This window comes from Spea bombifrons, chromosome 6 (genome assembly GCF_027358695.1).
Source record: "Spea bombifrons isolate aSpeBom1 chromosome 6, aSpeBom1.2.pri, whole genome shotgun sequence".
NCBI lineage: Eukaryota > Metazoa > Chordata > Amphibia > Anura > Pelobatidae > Spea > Spea bombifrons.
The window spans coordinates 47,779,902-47,795,643 of NC_071092.1; the positions used below are offsets into that span (position 1 = coordinate 47,779,902).

At 40.9% G+C, this 15,742-nt stretch overlaps 1 protein-coding gene across 1 annotated transcript in view; it reads left to right on the plus strand.

Moving 5' to 3' along the window:
• Positions 1 to 15,742, plus strand: part of LRRC7 (leucine rich repeat containing 7) — an 89,443-nt gene that overhangs the window by 55,159 nt on the left and 18,542 nt on the right. Inside the window, exons 7-15 of the mRNA XM_053468801.1 lie at positions 5,477 to 5,540; positions 5,660 to 5,734; positions 7,216 to 7,360; positions 8,041 to 8,113; positions 11,988 to 12,117; positions 12,796 to 12,911; positions 13,859 to 13,928; positions 14,532 to 14,631; positions 14,872 to 14,996. Coding sequence (XP_053324776.1) covers positions 5,477 to 5,540; positions 5,660 to 5,734; positions 7,216 to 7,360; positions 8,041 to 8,113; positions 11,988 to 12,117; positions 12,796 to 12,911; positions 13,859 to 13,928; positions 14,532 to 14,631; positions 14,872 to 14,996 — 898 coding nt within the window. The remainder of the gene's footprint in view (positions 1 to 5,476; positions 5,541 to 5,659; positions 5,735 to 7,215; positions 7,361 to 8,040; positions 8,114 to 11,987; positions 12,118 to 12,795; positions 12,912 to 13,858; positions 13,929 to 14,531; positions 14,632 to 14,871; positions 14,997 to 15,742) is intronic.

A 15,742-nucleotide genomic window follows, 5' to 3' on the forward strand; every position in this document is an offset into this window, starting at 1 on the left:
GGGGGTTATATTACTGTATACAGTGCTGGGGGTTATATTACAGTATACAGTGCTGGGGGTTATATTACTGTATACAGCGCTGGGGGGTTATATTACTGTATACAGCGCTGGGGGGTTATATTACTGTATACAGCGCTGGGGGGTTATATTACTGTATACAGCGCTGGGGGTTATATTACTGTATACAGCGCTGGGGGGTTATATTACTGTATACAGCGCTGGGGGGTTATATTACTGTATACAGCGCGGGGGGTTATATTACTGTATACAGCGCTGGGGGAGTTATATTACTGTATACAGCGCTGGGGGGTTATATTATTGTATACAGCGCTGGGGGGTTATATTACTGTATACAGCGCTGGGGGGGTTATATTACTGTATACAGCGCTGGGGTGGTTATATTACTGTATACAGTGCTGGGGTTATATTACTGTATACAGCGCTGGGGGTTATATTACTGTATACAGCGCTGGGGGTTATATTACTGTATACAGTGCTGGGGGTTATATTACTGTAGACAGAGCTGGGGGGTTATATTACTGTATACAGCGCTGGGGTGGTTATATTACTGTATACAGCGCTGGGGGGTTATATTACTGTATACAGCGCTGGGGGGTTATATTACTGTATACAGCGCTGGGGGGATATATTACTGTATACAGCGCTGGGGGTTATATTACTGTATACAGCGCTGGGGGGTTATATTACTGTATACAGCGCTGGGGGTTATATTACTGTATACAGCGCTGGGGGTTATATTACTGTATACAGCGCTGGGGGTGTTATTACTGTATACAGCGCTGGGGGGTTATTGCTTTATAAAAGTATGTTAATATGCTTACAGGAAGTTACATATAGAAAACATGATGTCACTGTAGCCTAACAGGAAGTTGCACATACAGGAAGTGATGCTATTATACAGCTGTTTGTGTATACAGGAAGTGAAGTCAGCCTGTAGCCCAGCACATTATCTAATTCTTATGTTTATTCTGGTAGCTTGGATACAGACAGTTCTGTCAGCAGCTCAAGCGAGCTTTCGCCATAAAAATTTTGTACTGAAAATGAGAAACCTTCTATTTTACCAATACTTAAAAAAATAAATCGTTTAAAGATTAAAACAACAATTATTTTAAATATACAATTAAATATAAAATGCCATGGTGTTTTACACAGTGGTTCAGAGATAGCTTTATAGTTTTTTTGCTATCATTTTCCAGGAATGACTTAAAACTCACATCTCACAAAAAAAGTATTTTGATTGATGGCTGCATTTCTGACAATTCCCGCCAAGACATCACTGACAGCAATTCGGTGTCTCGGGGGTAAAGTAACTGACCTGCGTTACTCTGCCCTAAAACCGAACGCAGGGGATACATCTAATCCCCGGCACGCGGGATATCCACTCGCAGCTTCAGCGCGGGTCAGATCAGCTTTTTTTTATTATATTAAAAATCATAATAAAAAGAAATGCGCAAAAAATAATAAGTGGAACCAAAATTATTTTGCAAGCAGCTGTAAGAATAGTAATTGAAATTGCATAATAATGTATAATATATAATATATATATGTACCGTATTATCCTTATCACATTCATGTACATAATATAATTACCATACGTACGCATTGATGGAAATTATGGTAATTATATTATAAATAGCATTATTTTTTTAAAATTATAATTAAATATAATTTTATATATAAATTTATTATAAATATACTATAAATTATGCTTTTTAAGAAAATCTAATAAATAAAAAATGCAGTTAAAACCCCCCCACAAATTTGCAGTTTATTTTATCTCACACGATTAGAAAGTAACATAAAGAGGAAAGTTTACTCCTCGAACATAACCCCCAGCGCTGTATACAGTAATATAACCCCCAGCGCTGTATACAATAATATAACCCCCAGCGCTGTATACAGTAATATAACCCCCAGCGCTGTATACAGTAATATAACCCCCAGCGCTGTATACAGTAATATAACCCCCCCAGCGCTGTATACAGTAATATAACCCCCCAGCGCTGTATACAGTGATATAACCCCCCAGCGCTGTATACAGTAATATAACCCCCAGCACTGTATACAGTAATATAACCCCCAGCGCTGTATACAGTAATATAACCCCCAGCGCTGTATACAGTAATATAACCCCCAGCACTGTATACAGTAATATAACCCCCAGCACTGTATACAGTAATATAACCCCCAGCGCTGTATACAGTAATATACCCCCCAGCGCTGTATACAGTAATATAACCCCCAGCGCTGTATACAGTAATATAACCCCCAGCGCTGTATACAGTAATATAACCCCCAGCACTGTATACAGTAATATAACCCCCAGCGCTGTATACAGTAATAACCCCCCAGCGCTGTATACAGTAATATAACCCCCAGCGCTTTATACAGTAATATAACCCCCCAGCGCTGTATACAGTAATATAACCCCCAGCGCTGTATACAGTAATATAACCCCCAGCACTGTATACAGTAATATAACCCCCAGCGCTGTATACAGTAATATAACCCCCAGCGCTGTATACAATAATATAACCCCCAGCGCTGTATACAGTAATATAACCCCCAGCGCTGTATACAGTGATACAACCCCCCAGCACTGTATACAGTAATATAACCCCCAGCGCTGTATACAGTAATATAACCCCCAGCGCTGTATACAGTAATATAACCCCAGCACTGTATACAGTAATATAACCCCCCAGCGCTGTATACAGTAATATAACCCCCCAGCTCTGTATACAGTAATATAACCCCCCAGCGCTGTATACAGTAATATAACCCCCAGCGCTGTATACAGTAATATAACCCCCAGCACTGTATACAGTAATATAACCCCCAGCGCTGTATACAGTAATATAACCCCCAGCGCTGTATACAGTAATATAACCCCCAGCACTGTGTACAGTAATATAACCCCCCCAGCGCTGTATACAGTAATATAACCCCCAGCGCTGTATACAGTAATATAACCCCCAGCGCTGTATACAGTAATATAACCCCCAGCGCTGTATACAGTAATATAACCCCCCAGCGCTGTATACAGTAATATAACCCCCAGCACTGTATACAGTAATATAACCCCCAGAGCTGTATATAGTAATGTCGGTCGGTGACAAAAACCTTTTATCTCATTTTGTTCCAATAAACCCCCTTTATCTGCAGACCTGGAGCCGCCGTTGCTGTCAGTCATGTGATATTTTGGCTCAAACACCACACTGAGCTGATGCTTTATGGCGATGCTAATGAAGTCCGTTCCTCCATAGACTTTCATTAGTCAGAGAGTCAGACTGTGTTAATAAGACTGAGCCATTCTATTGTTCCCCACAGGCAGTATGATAAGGAGTCGGGGGGGTTAGTAGATCAGGGATCAGATAACAGAGCGAGAATCATACAAACGGCTGGTATGCGGCTGCTTGAAAACATTATATTATGGGGCAAAAACTACAAACTGGGGTAAAAAAAGTTAGCTTCTTCTTTTTAAAATAAAAAAACTATTAATAAAAGAAGAAGAAAAAATACCCAAACACCAGAATGTAAGACGAGACTAAGCGCTGATTAGGGTTTGAGTCTCTAGAGCTGGAAAAACGGTCGACTAGACCAGATACGATAAACAAATGATATGATATTTAGAGAAATAAGTACAAATAATTTTTGTGTTTCCATATTCTGGAATTTTTCATTGTTCTCAAAAAGAAAATTTTGACCTTTGATACTCTTGGAGCTCAGTTATCAGCGTGCGCAGCCAGGGCTTCTGCCGAGGAGACAGCTTTAGTGAAACATTCAGTCTCTTTTTTCTCCTTTTTTTTGATCGTGATGAATTTTGATCCCTTTTCCGTGTCCCTATCCTACATGAACTGTAAATAATTTGGGCTTCTTATGAATTATTAATTAACGAGGATCCAATTTGTTGACTTTAAACACAGAGTAATAAATGCTAATAAATAAAATGATAAATACGTTTAATAATACAATAATAAAATTTGACAAAGTTTAAAAAAGTCATTTTTTATATGTTCTCACCCAAAATTTGTTGTATAAAGTATTTTAATATATATATATACATTTGTGATGCTAAAGACTTAATATAAAAACTGAAATTCTTGTAATAAGACTAATAAACATTAGTGGTAAATTGCGCAATATTTAACTTCGCTAATAAACCACTTAGCTCCTTTTTTTACTTCATTTTAGATTTCTTGTAAAACATCTTAAATTTTTCAAATGATTAAGTAGCCAAATAAAAAAAATGTTGAATTACAAAAAAAAGGAAGCCGCGTTGGATGTAAACGAGTTATTCTGGCGTTTAACCGTATAAAGCCCACAACTGCCTTTCAATCAATTTTATGTTGTTTATTTTTTCCGTGCTTTCTGAATCATAAATAAGTATTGATTTTTCGAATGACGCAGATTAATTAATGTTTTACGAGAGGAGGAACCCTGAGCTCCAGCAGATGTGGGGTTTTTTTTTTATAGCTCGGATAAAACGCTGGAATTTTCATGGTTTATGTGTTTTTTCGAGAATAAGAATTTATGCAGACGGTGAAATTAGCATATTTCTTAGAAATTTCTGATTCTATTGGTTTTGCTTTCTTTGAGAATTTGTGGCGTTTTTGTTAAGTGTATTGTGTACTCGAATGAAGCCGGGTTTTGATGAGATGTTGGGATCTAATTAGGACTCATTACAGTCCGTTGGGTATAGGAGACGGGGGGGGTCTCGAGTCGTTGGGGTTCCTTGGTTCAGGGTGTCAGAGAACACGGGGCAACAACTGCTCCCCCCCCCCCGGGTCACTGGCTTATTAGCCCTCTGTGTTTTTATCCAATGGACGTCAAGAAATGTTTAGGTGTTTATGATGAGATTAAAAAGTCTTTATCTCTAGGGGATCTTTTCAGGCTTGTTCTACGGAACATACGGTGAGTTGGGCCAACGTTCCACTGGGAACTCCACGGTCTGCTAGAATTTTGCTAGAAAAGTTCTCTGTTTCCTAATCCGCCACATTTGTTTTTTCTTCCAAAACGCAGAAGATCCAACCCTTTCTAAGACCGTCACATTATTTATTTTGGGCTGAATTGCTAATAAATTTTCATCTTTTTAGCATTTTTTTTGAGACCGTTATAACGAACCCTGGGAAACGCCAGCATCTGATTTATTGGTAATCTCTGAAGTTTTGGACTATTGTATATAACCTGTAAAGAGGTCCAAGGCCGGTCATTTTTATTAGAGTAAGGTGGTCCTTTCTTCTAAGCTAATGATGGCCGACCTGCGGTGCTCCAACCATTGCGCGGCCACTAAAGCCGAAGTCCCATTTGTTGGCCGCCTCGGTTCTAGAAGAAAGAAATCCAACCTGTAGCTCGATGGCTGCCTTTGAAGCATTAATCTCAGTAATACGGGGCAGGTTACATTATGTGTTCCATGGAAAGGGCCGATGGTAACGTGTCTTCCTAATGTTCTCAGGTCAATGAACAAACTGACCCAGCTGGAAAGACTGGACCTTGGGAATAATGAATTTGCTGAGCTGGTAAGAGAGCAGATGACTGGGACCGTGCATTGTATGACACGGCCGGCTTACCCATTACACGCTAACATCATGCTAATGGGCTTTATCCGTGCAATAACTGCATTTTTCTTCTCTTTTAGCCAGAAGGCTTGGAGCAAATACAGAATTTAAGGGAATTGTGGATAGATAATAATTCACTTCAAGTACTGCCTGGGGTAAGGATTTTACATCGGACCCCCCCCCCCCCATTATATCCCCGTAGATTTTGCTTTTGTAAATTTTGTTTAAAATCTCTTTGCTCGGTGGAAATATAATGCGAACAAAACATTGCGCCGAACAAACGGTCTGCTCAGAGCAGCCGAGGAAATGTAATCTTCTGCGGCGTCTTGAATGGACGGGAGATTAACTATTTTGACCTAATTTCCACCATCTAAAACGAAAACGACATGCGGTAGAAAGAAGCGTTTCTGTCTTATTAGAATCGGCTATTATTGTAGCTCTTTGTGTCAACAGCTTCATCTCCAAATCAAACAAACCCCCCCTCCCCCCCGGTGCAGAAAAACAATTTATTTTGCTACCAGGGACCAATTCTCCGGAATGTAAAGAGGATTTGCTACAAGAGTTTCTATAAAGGGATACAATGTACGGCCACCATGATTTCATTCAGAACTTAAAACGCAGAGCAGCCGCATTTCTACATTTTAAATGTTGAATTTGTTAAACCATTAAGTAATTCTGAGGTCGTTCACCAGGTCTTGATGTATCTTGGTGCATTTTGCCCCCAAATCAGTTTAGTTTAACCTTGATAGACGCATATCTTGGTCTGTCTTGGACTGGATGTAGACCGCAGAGGGCAAATGCGTAGCAAGCCACTGGCCGGGGCGTAACACAAAATATTAGGGCCCCCCTGTGTTGAGTTGCTTCCTATCCATTGAGCGGGTGTCTGGTTGATGACCTCACTCGCCAAGGCGGGCGTCTTTTAAATAACGGGGGGAGTTATTTGGAGAAGTTTGCAGGAGAGTTGAACATTTCATGCTCTTGGATATCCCTGTGGATTGGATGCATTATCCAGGAGCAGCTCAGCCTTTCCTACAGATGAAGCTCCTCGGGGGCTGGCCCTTCCTAATGAATAATGGATGACGTTAGTGAAATGTAAATTGCCACAAAGCTCTACGTTGGGGAATTCATCTGTTTAGCCTTGGGCTTTACCCGTGGCCTCATACACTGTATCTGTCATTATTAATGTATCCATCAAGTATCGAGAGCTGCCTCCAACCCGCACGTTGGCTCTGTAATGGTTAGAACATCATCTGGGTATAAATTGAATTGTTGGTGGAGAGAGGAGATTAATGAGATCCGCTCGCCCAGACATGGTCAGCCTTTTTGGTAGCGAGGCTACGTATTATAACCCTCTACACCAAGATATCGCCAGGTTGACTTTGACAAATACGGCCCTTGTTTCTGTCCTCCCCATTCCTATCTATGATATACTTTACGTTGGATTGAAGGCAAGGAGACAATTTGTCAACATCTTAAAACACAGCATTTTGTATTAAATTGCATTTGGAGCGTTGGCAGCTTCTTTTGTGATGACGAAATTGCCGTTAGTAGCGCATGGTATTGATGCAATCGATAGTTTTTGGCACAAGGAGGAGGGACGATGTGTGGATTAACGATTTTCCGTCTATGTAACAAGGCTACGGGAAAGTTGAAACACCTCGTGTATCTGGACATGTCGAAAAACCGGATCGAGAGCGTGGACATGGAAGTCTCCGGCTGTGAATCTTTAGAAGATCTTTTACTGTCGTCCAATTTGTTACAGCAGCTGCCTGACTCTATAGGTAAGAAAATTATTATCCAGCCATACTGTAAAGAGCGCAGCAAGTGGCCCCCAATCCCATCTCAAGCCCCCCTAACAGTGTTCATCTCCATAAACTCTCAAGCGGAATATAGAGCTTGATGGCAGATCCTCCCAATCTCCTGTATATTCCATTTCATCGTGTTTAGTCATCCTTGGCCCTTACGAAAAAATTACTGCAGTTTTTCTGAAGTAATACTGCAGTTTTTTGGACATGAAAAAACTGCAATACTGCACATTTACTGCAGTTTTACTGCATTTGTACTTCACTGTACTGCACTGTACTGCAGTTATTTTTGTACGGAAGTACAAATGCAATAAAGCTACAGTACTTTGAAGTACAACTGTGGGTTTGCAATATAAAAAAAAAAAGTGCGGTAAATGTGCAGTATTGCCGTTTTTTCATGTCGAAAAAACTGCAGTATTACTTCAGAAAAACTGCAGTAATTTTTCGTAAGGGCGGGTTCTCGATTAAGACTATTTTGCAGAAATTTTTATGGATTACCACCTTTTTTTTGAAAGAGGTTGATAAAACTATATATATTTTTTAAACCCCATACTCCTATTCTGCTACACAATAGAAAGTACTCAAAATATATTTTTCTTTCTGGTTTTCTATTTCTGTCTCTTATTTTTTTAATATTTGACTTTTTTTTCCATTAGGTTTGTTGAAAAAACTTACAACTCTTAAAGTAGATGACAATCAACTTATAGCGTTACCAAATACGATTGGAAAGTGAGTATTCTGGGTTTTTTTTTATTCTTGTTATTCCAACACATGTATGTTATGCCTTCTCACTGTGTATATTCACTAAAATAAAGCTAAAAGAGAAACAGATTTTATATTAATAAAAAAATAAGCGCAATGAGTAAAAGATCAGGGCGGTGTTTGAGATTCTTAAAAACTTTTTTTGGTTGTAGGAAGCTCTATGTTTCCAAGAAAGCCTTTAATGAGAGACCCAGAAAAAATAATAAAAAAATAATAAAAAAAAATAATAATAATAAAAAAAAAATAATAAAAAAAAATATATATAGGTAGAATTGAGTTGCTTGTTGGCTTGTTTGTCCATTGTCGGAAGACGGGAAAAAAATTCATATTAGGGTAACCGACTAGAAAATGAAATAATAATAAGTTAATTATTATTAATTTTTATGTGTCATATTATTTAAGTAAAAAATTCAACTGCACATTAAAATTTTAGTCTCTTTAAGAACATGAAATAGATTTTAATCCCAGTTGCCATGTATTAACGTGCTTTACATATGGTAGTATTTATAATGATTGCTGTGTTAGTAAATATTAATTTTTGCGTTCTTGGTAACCATAGTAATTATCTATTGAAATGTGTGATAAACGTTTAAATTATTAATTTGATGTAATAATATGGAGAGGCCAACCTAATGCGGGGGGGAAATGTAAAGCCTAATATTTAAAATTGCATTATTTTCCACATCAGGCATGTCTATTCACTGAATATACGAGCGCCTGCGAGTTGGCAAACAAATTAGAGTTTTTGGTAGCGAATTTCCATGAGCCGGACTCGCTAAAGCCAACTCTCCTCAGCACTCACACACAATAAAAAAACTTGCAGGAGATGTGAGTGCATGCGCTTAAAAAACAAGCAAATTCCAAAAGCAGGAGGTGAGGGGGATTCAAAAATATTCTTTATATTATTTAACCCCCTCTGTCCCAATTATCTGGGGATAGGGGAGAGATGGGCTATAAAGGGGCATATACCCCTAAGGGTTAATAATCACCCACCACCACAGACAGGTCATTGAACCCACCTTGGTTAAAATCAATTTAATACATTTTAAAATGTATTTATCTTAAGTTATTTTATTGTAGAGGAGGGGATTATTTTGTGAGTTATAGGCGAGAACATGCAAGTAACAATCTGTAACTCACAAAATCGTAACCCCTGGCAACCAACTCACAGATAATTGTTAAGGTGTGAGGGTGGTGTGATATTTTGGGTTACTTTTACTGCTCAAACCCCACACTGAGCTGACGCTTTATGGCGATGCTAATGAAGTCCCTTCCTCCATAGACTTTCATTAGTCAGAGAGTCTGGCTGGGTGATTAAGACTGAGCCATTCTATTGTTCCCCACAGGCAGTATGATAAGGAGTCGGGGGGTTTAGTCGGGGATCAGATAACAGAGCGAGAATCATACAAACGGCTGATATGCAGCTGCCTGAAAACATTATATTATGGGGCAAAAAATAAACAATTTACATACAATCTGTGGGTTTGTCCTACATTTTTATTATTTTATGTTAAAAGATTTCGAAGGGTTCCTCGCTAATTGTATTGTATGTCATTTTTTTTGCCCCGATTTGTAAGAACTTCACACTGTTCTTTATCCATCGCTGGCCTTCGTCTGTATTCTCTCGTTTGATCGTAACCCAGTTCTACTTTCCCTGAAGTGGAAGCCGAAGCGACGGGAGAAAATCTTTCCTATCCTTCAGAACAAAGCGAGAGTTTTAATTCTGAGAGCAGATTCCAGAGATAAAAGCCGACCGTAAGGTCAGGAGACAGAAAAAGCAAACTGCAGTCCAGCCGTTTTTAGTAGTTTGTGAGCGAGGCGGTGGGAGGCGGTGGGACGCGGTGCTATACGGGGTCCCGTCGTGAACTCCTAACAGATGCGTGACTATCGTGTGCAGAATCAAACACACATCTCATCTCATTCAGTTGGTAGGAGAATTAAAATACAAGTAACATTAAACACGTTTCAAGCAGCGCAGGCCATTGTTATATAACTTGTAAGCAGGTAAAAAAAAGTTTAGGAGGCACAGAGACCCCCACAGCTTCTTTTCAACACTATAGAAGTGTCGGCTTTCTGTTTATCCAAGAGGGTCCAACCTTAATCAGTCGTTGGTCTCGTCTTAGATTCAGGAGCCGTTTGTCTATCCCATGCATGTTTAATACCCTCACTGTATTACCCTCTACCACCTCTGCTGGGAGGCTGCTCCACTTATCTACCACCCTCTCAGTAAAGTAAAACTTCCATCTCAGCCTCTGACTTTCTAGTTTCAGATTCCGGTCTCTTGTAACTTCTCCCTCCTTGAAATAAGCTTCCCTCCTTTCCTTTGTAGAAATCCCTTTATGTATTTAAATGTTTCTATCGAGAAGTGCGAGAGAGAAGTCGCGGAAACAAAGAGGGCTGCAGAGCAAATTATAACTTTACCTTTGGCTTCCCCTCCCTTAGAAACGTTTCTGAGCATTATGGGAAAAAAAATAAAAAATATGGAGAATCAAGTGTTTTGCACATATTTAATCATTTTCTACACCTAGAAATCACCCTTTCTATAGATCTTTTACAAATGCTCCAGCAGAATGCTGCCTCGGAGACTGGAGTGTCGCGCATGCACGCTGCGGGGTGAAGCGGTGCCATTCTTTCTAAAGCCCTTCCCTCTTTACATAGAGCCCGTTGTGTTGAAAAGGGGGAGTATAATAAGTAGTAGCTCCGCGGGATATCCACCAATGCGGGAGGAGATTTATTCGCCGTTATCTCTCCTGCCATAAAATACCCGTCAGGGGGAGAAGCAAAATGTATCCGGCTTTCACGAGCAATCCCCGCGGATCTCAGCTTCATGAAAAGAGTAGCAGAGGCTTTGATCGGATACCCAGGTGGAGGCATCCGAGCATCTATCGGAGATAAAGCGGGAACGTATAGAGATATAATGCGTTTTTACTTCATTCCTCCGTTCCGAGTGCGATTAGCGCTCTTTTTAACAAAGAATTCACACCGAAGAAGTCACAAAATCTGTCGCCAATTTGAGTCTAAGCATTTAAAAAAAAAAAAAAACATTTCTTGTAGGAAGCCTGATAGATTTTATATTATACCGGCGCATTCTAATTCTAATAATGAGTTTGGCCTCATCGGTAAATCGGTAAATTTGTATAAATCTCCCAAAACAAGGAGAGAAGCCCCAACGAAACAAATAAAAAACAAACAAAAACCTCTGAATATTCGTTATATGTTTGTTCGTTCGTTAGTTATTTTGGCACCTCCCCCCGTCTCCCCGTTTTCCTCTCCTTAACGTAATTATGCGGAACTCGGCCAAGATTCTTTTCTGGGAAGCGTTCCAACAGCCAATCACCGCTCGTTATGTTTTATTGGAGTCGTGAAATATAACAAGCTGTGATTGGCAGATGCTGCTGGAAATAAATCATGTTCAAATGTGAGCCAAGAATGTGGCGGGGGGGGCGCTGAAAAATATTGAATCCGGACTGGAAGATCGGGAGGCGAAATGCGTTGTCGGGAAAACTGATGCGGCAATAAAAGTTTTATTTAAAATGTTTTTACTCCAAAAAAGTCTTGTTTTTAACTTCCTAAGAACCCTGTTGTTATCTTTACTTGGGAACCGGTCGTGTATTTTACACGAGGACTCGCTATGCCAGGGGCGTCCAACCTGCGGCCCTCCATCTTCCTCAGCCAGCCCCGTAGCTGATAGAGCATTATGGGAGATGTAGTCCTGCAGCAGCTGGAGGGCCGCAGGTTGGACGCCCCTGCGCTATGCCCATGTTTTACGCTGTAACGTATTCTTCACGCAGACGCTGCAGGGGGTGCGATTGGCTTAACGTGTCTTCTTCTAAACTTCCAGTTTGTCTTTATTAGAAGAGTTTGATTGCAGCTGTAACGAGCTGGAAAGTTTGCCCCCCACCATCGGCTTCCTGCACAGCCTCAGGACCCTCGCCGTGGACGAGAATTTCCTCACCGAGCTACCCAGGGAAGTAAGTAACGGTATCTCCGCTCATGAGAAGAATCAGATGGCCGGCGTGCAACCAAGAGGGTAACTTAGTTCTGCGCCCCAGTAGGGTGTCAGACAGCTGCGTTCGCGCATGATGATGCACGCTGCTCTTGTGGGTCTTCTCTTGGAGCTTTTGCTAATAGACTTTTATGAAGTTTGGAGTTATTTGAGTTCAAGTGAAAGCGAAATGACCTTTACAGGCGTCCTGAAACTTCTTGACAATCCCTCCATTGTTACTTTTATTTATATGGCGCCAGCAGATACTGTAGCGCTGTCCAATAGAGGACAGGGAAAATAGTTAAAAATGTAACTCTGATGTTAAGGCCGATTGGTAGAGAAGACGATGAGGGCTCCGCTCTGATGGAGTTCGTGTCGGGGAAACTCTCAGCCGCGGAATCGGGTTTAAAAGTAACAAATTGCACGATATCCAGGCATTCCGATCGTCTTCTGTTGGATTTGATACATTGTGTGATACGAGTCTCCGTCTGACCTGCCGAAGCGTTTGCGCTGTTGATTGACTCTCCTTTTCAGTAATAAAATTGCTATTTTTTTTGGTGGCAATCCTAACGGTTTTGGCTGCCTTCCTCGCGGGGGGGGGCGTGTAAGCGACATTAAACGCAGGTTTCGCTCGATGACAAATTCTCGTCTCTCTTCCCGGCAGATCGGGAGCTGCAAGAACGTCACGGTTATGTCTCTGCGATCAAACAAACTGGAGTTCCTTCCAGAAGAGATCGGGCAGATGCAGAAACTCAGAGTCCTGAACCTGAGCGACAACAGGTATGAATAATTCCGTGTAACAGATTTTCCCAGCGGGTTTCACCTGTAAATAGAGCGCGAGCTCACGTTCCCGGCGTGTGACATGTCAGGCGATTTGCTTCTCTTCTTTTATATAAACGCCTTCTTCTTTTATATACATTTCTGACTCCTTTGCAGCGTTCTGTAATATACTCGTCACAATTACACTTTCTTATCATTCCCACGTCTCCTGCTCTAGAACATTCTGCTCCGCTTCCAAAACACAGAGGCGCTCGGCAATACTTCATAAATACATCTTAAAAATGTGAGGGCTCTGGTAGAATCCCTCAGTGAATGCGGACAAAATCGATATATATATATATAAGTTATTCTGCTTAACTGTTAGTGTTTTCTGAACCTGTCAAGTACACCAGAGAAAAACCTGGTTTTATCTCATTTTGTCCCAATAAACGCCCTTAATCTGCAGACCTGGAGCCGCCGTTGCTGTCGTCATGTGATATTTTGGGTGACTTTCCCGGCACAAACACCGCACTGAGCTGATGCTTTATGCAGCTGCCTGAAAACATTATATTATGGGGGGAAACTACTAATGGGGCACAAACTTTACCCCCCTAGAGCCTGTTAGAATAGGTACACGTATGGGCAGCAAGGCAAGCAGGGACATGGAATGCATACAATGATCTTCATGCCGTGTAGATCCAACATACATTAAAATCATTTGCGATCCTTTAAAATAGACGTTAAAATAATATATTCAAAGTTTCACTCGTTTTAAGCGAGTTTCCCCGTACCTGGCAGCTCCTTTTTTTAAATTAACTCAAAAAATTGATGGCAAAAATTTTCTTTTCTACTGAATATTCTTTTTTCATTAATTTTTTTAAATATATATTTTTTTATGTCTGTTTCGAGCATTTTCGAGTCATTTCTCCAGGATACAGGGAACGTGACGTTTTAATATTCATTTTCAGGTTGAAGAATTTGCCGTTCAGTTTCACGAAGCTGAAGGAACTCGCTGCCCTCTGGCTCTCTGACAATCAGGTAACGACGTCTTCATCAGTAGCGGCTGTGCAGGATCCAAACCCGTTCTGCGTCCCGGGAAATCGCTAGCGCTGTCTGCGAATCCGTTTATTATCCCTCGTCACGTTCTTACGAAGTATGATGTCATTACTGACTTACAAAACCGCTTTTGTAAACCTGTGAACCTTTCCTTGCCTATTATTATTATTATTATTACCGATTATCTATATAGCACCAGCAATTTACGCAGCGCTTCAATTCTCTTCAGGTTTAAATTCCCTCGCTGTATTACCCTCTACCACTTCTGCTGGGAGGCTGTTCCACTTATCTACCACCTTCTCAGCAAAGTAAAACTTCCTTCCATTCCATCTAAGCCTCTGCCCTTATGGTTTCTGGCTTTTTGTTTTTATTCGGAAACAAAATGTGCTGTTTTTTCTCGCTCTCTCCCTATATTCTTTGTGTCTCCTTTTTTCAGAGCGAGTGAGAGAGAGGAATTCTCCTTCTTTTTCTCCCTTCATGTTTTCTGATATTCGTACAAATTAACAAATGTCACAAAATGTGTTAAAATTTGTAATAATTGGAATGTTGATCGGTTGTTACAATGTTTCACGCTTTCCTCTGCAGTCCAAAGCACTTATTCCTCTTCAGACTGAAGCCCACCCTGACACCAAGCAGAGGGTCCTGACGAACTACATGTTCCCCCAGCAGCCACGGGGAGATGAAGGTACCTCGGGGGTCCTTTCTTTTTGCGTTTTCCCTTTATATGGGGGCCACAATCCACATAAGTCAGGGGCCGTGTTCAGCCGTTTATTTACGCTTTCGGCACTTTTCGGTTCACTTTCCCTGATTTAAAGGTTTCTGTAGAGACGATGATTCACAGAGCGCTTTTGACACCTTTATCTCTCATCCGTTATTGTCTCAATAAAGTGCTGAGGTCGGGGTTTTTTTTTGTATTATAACTCAGATTTCCAGTCTGACAGCGACAGTTTTAATCCCACACTTTGGGAGGAGCAGAGGCAGCAGCGCATGACGGTGGCATTTGAGTTTGAAGAAAAGAAGGAGGAAGAGGAGGCACCTGGGAAACTCAAGGTTAGTCTGTGGGTTATAAACCTTTCTTTGACTAGATTGGTTTAATTTAGATTAATATGCCCGGTCTAATCCCCCTTCTATAACGGATTCCCTCTACCGTACCCCATAGCAGAGATTGCTCTGTGCAAGCGCCGGTACACTATTACCTAAGGAATGCCCGAGGAGTGCGATCAGGCATTCCCTTCCAATAGTCGTCACCGCTAAAAACCCATCGGAAGGTTACTGGAGAGCAGGAGAGATACAGCGGGTCTGTCTAAACCCTGCTGGGATCTCCAGTTGCTCCCTCTGCTGCCTCATCGCATGCATTGCGATCAGCAATTCAAGGTAATGGAGCCCTGCTGGCTGATCACAGTGTGATCAGTGCACGGGAGATCGGAGCGAAGGGAGAAACAACGTCTCTATCCATATTGCATTGGCAAAAGTTTAAAAGAACCCTCCCCACCTCGTTCACTAGGTACCTCCCAAACCTATAGGGTACTGTGTACGGGTTGGTTTATTGTTCATCAGTGGCATCTACTAAGCAAAATTGCAAAAGACATATATATATTTTTTTATTTTAGAATAGGTTTTTACATACTGGCACTCACAATTATTATTCTTTTTTTTTGCTTGTTTCCATGGTTTCAAGCAAAAGCCATATTTTTTTCCGGAAAGAAAAAAATAGGAAGCATAATTTGTGTGGGTGCATCGAACACTGAAAACAAAACGACGCGGTATTAAAAGCCTTGGTCAGTAGGGGGTTAAAC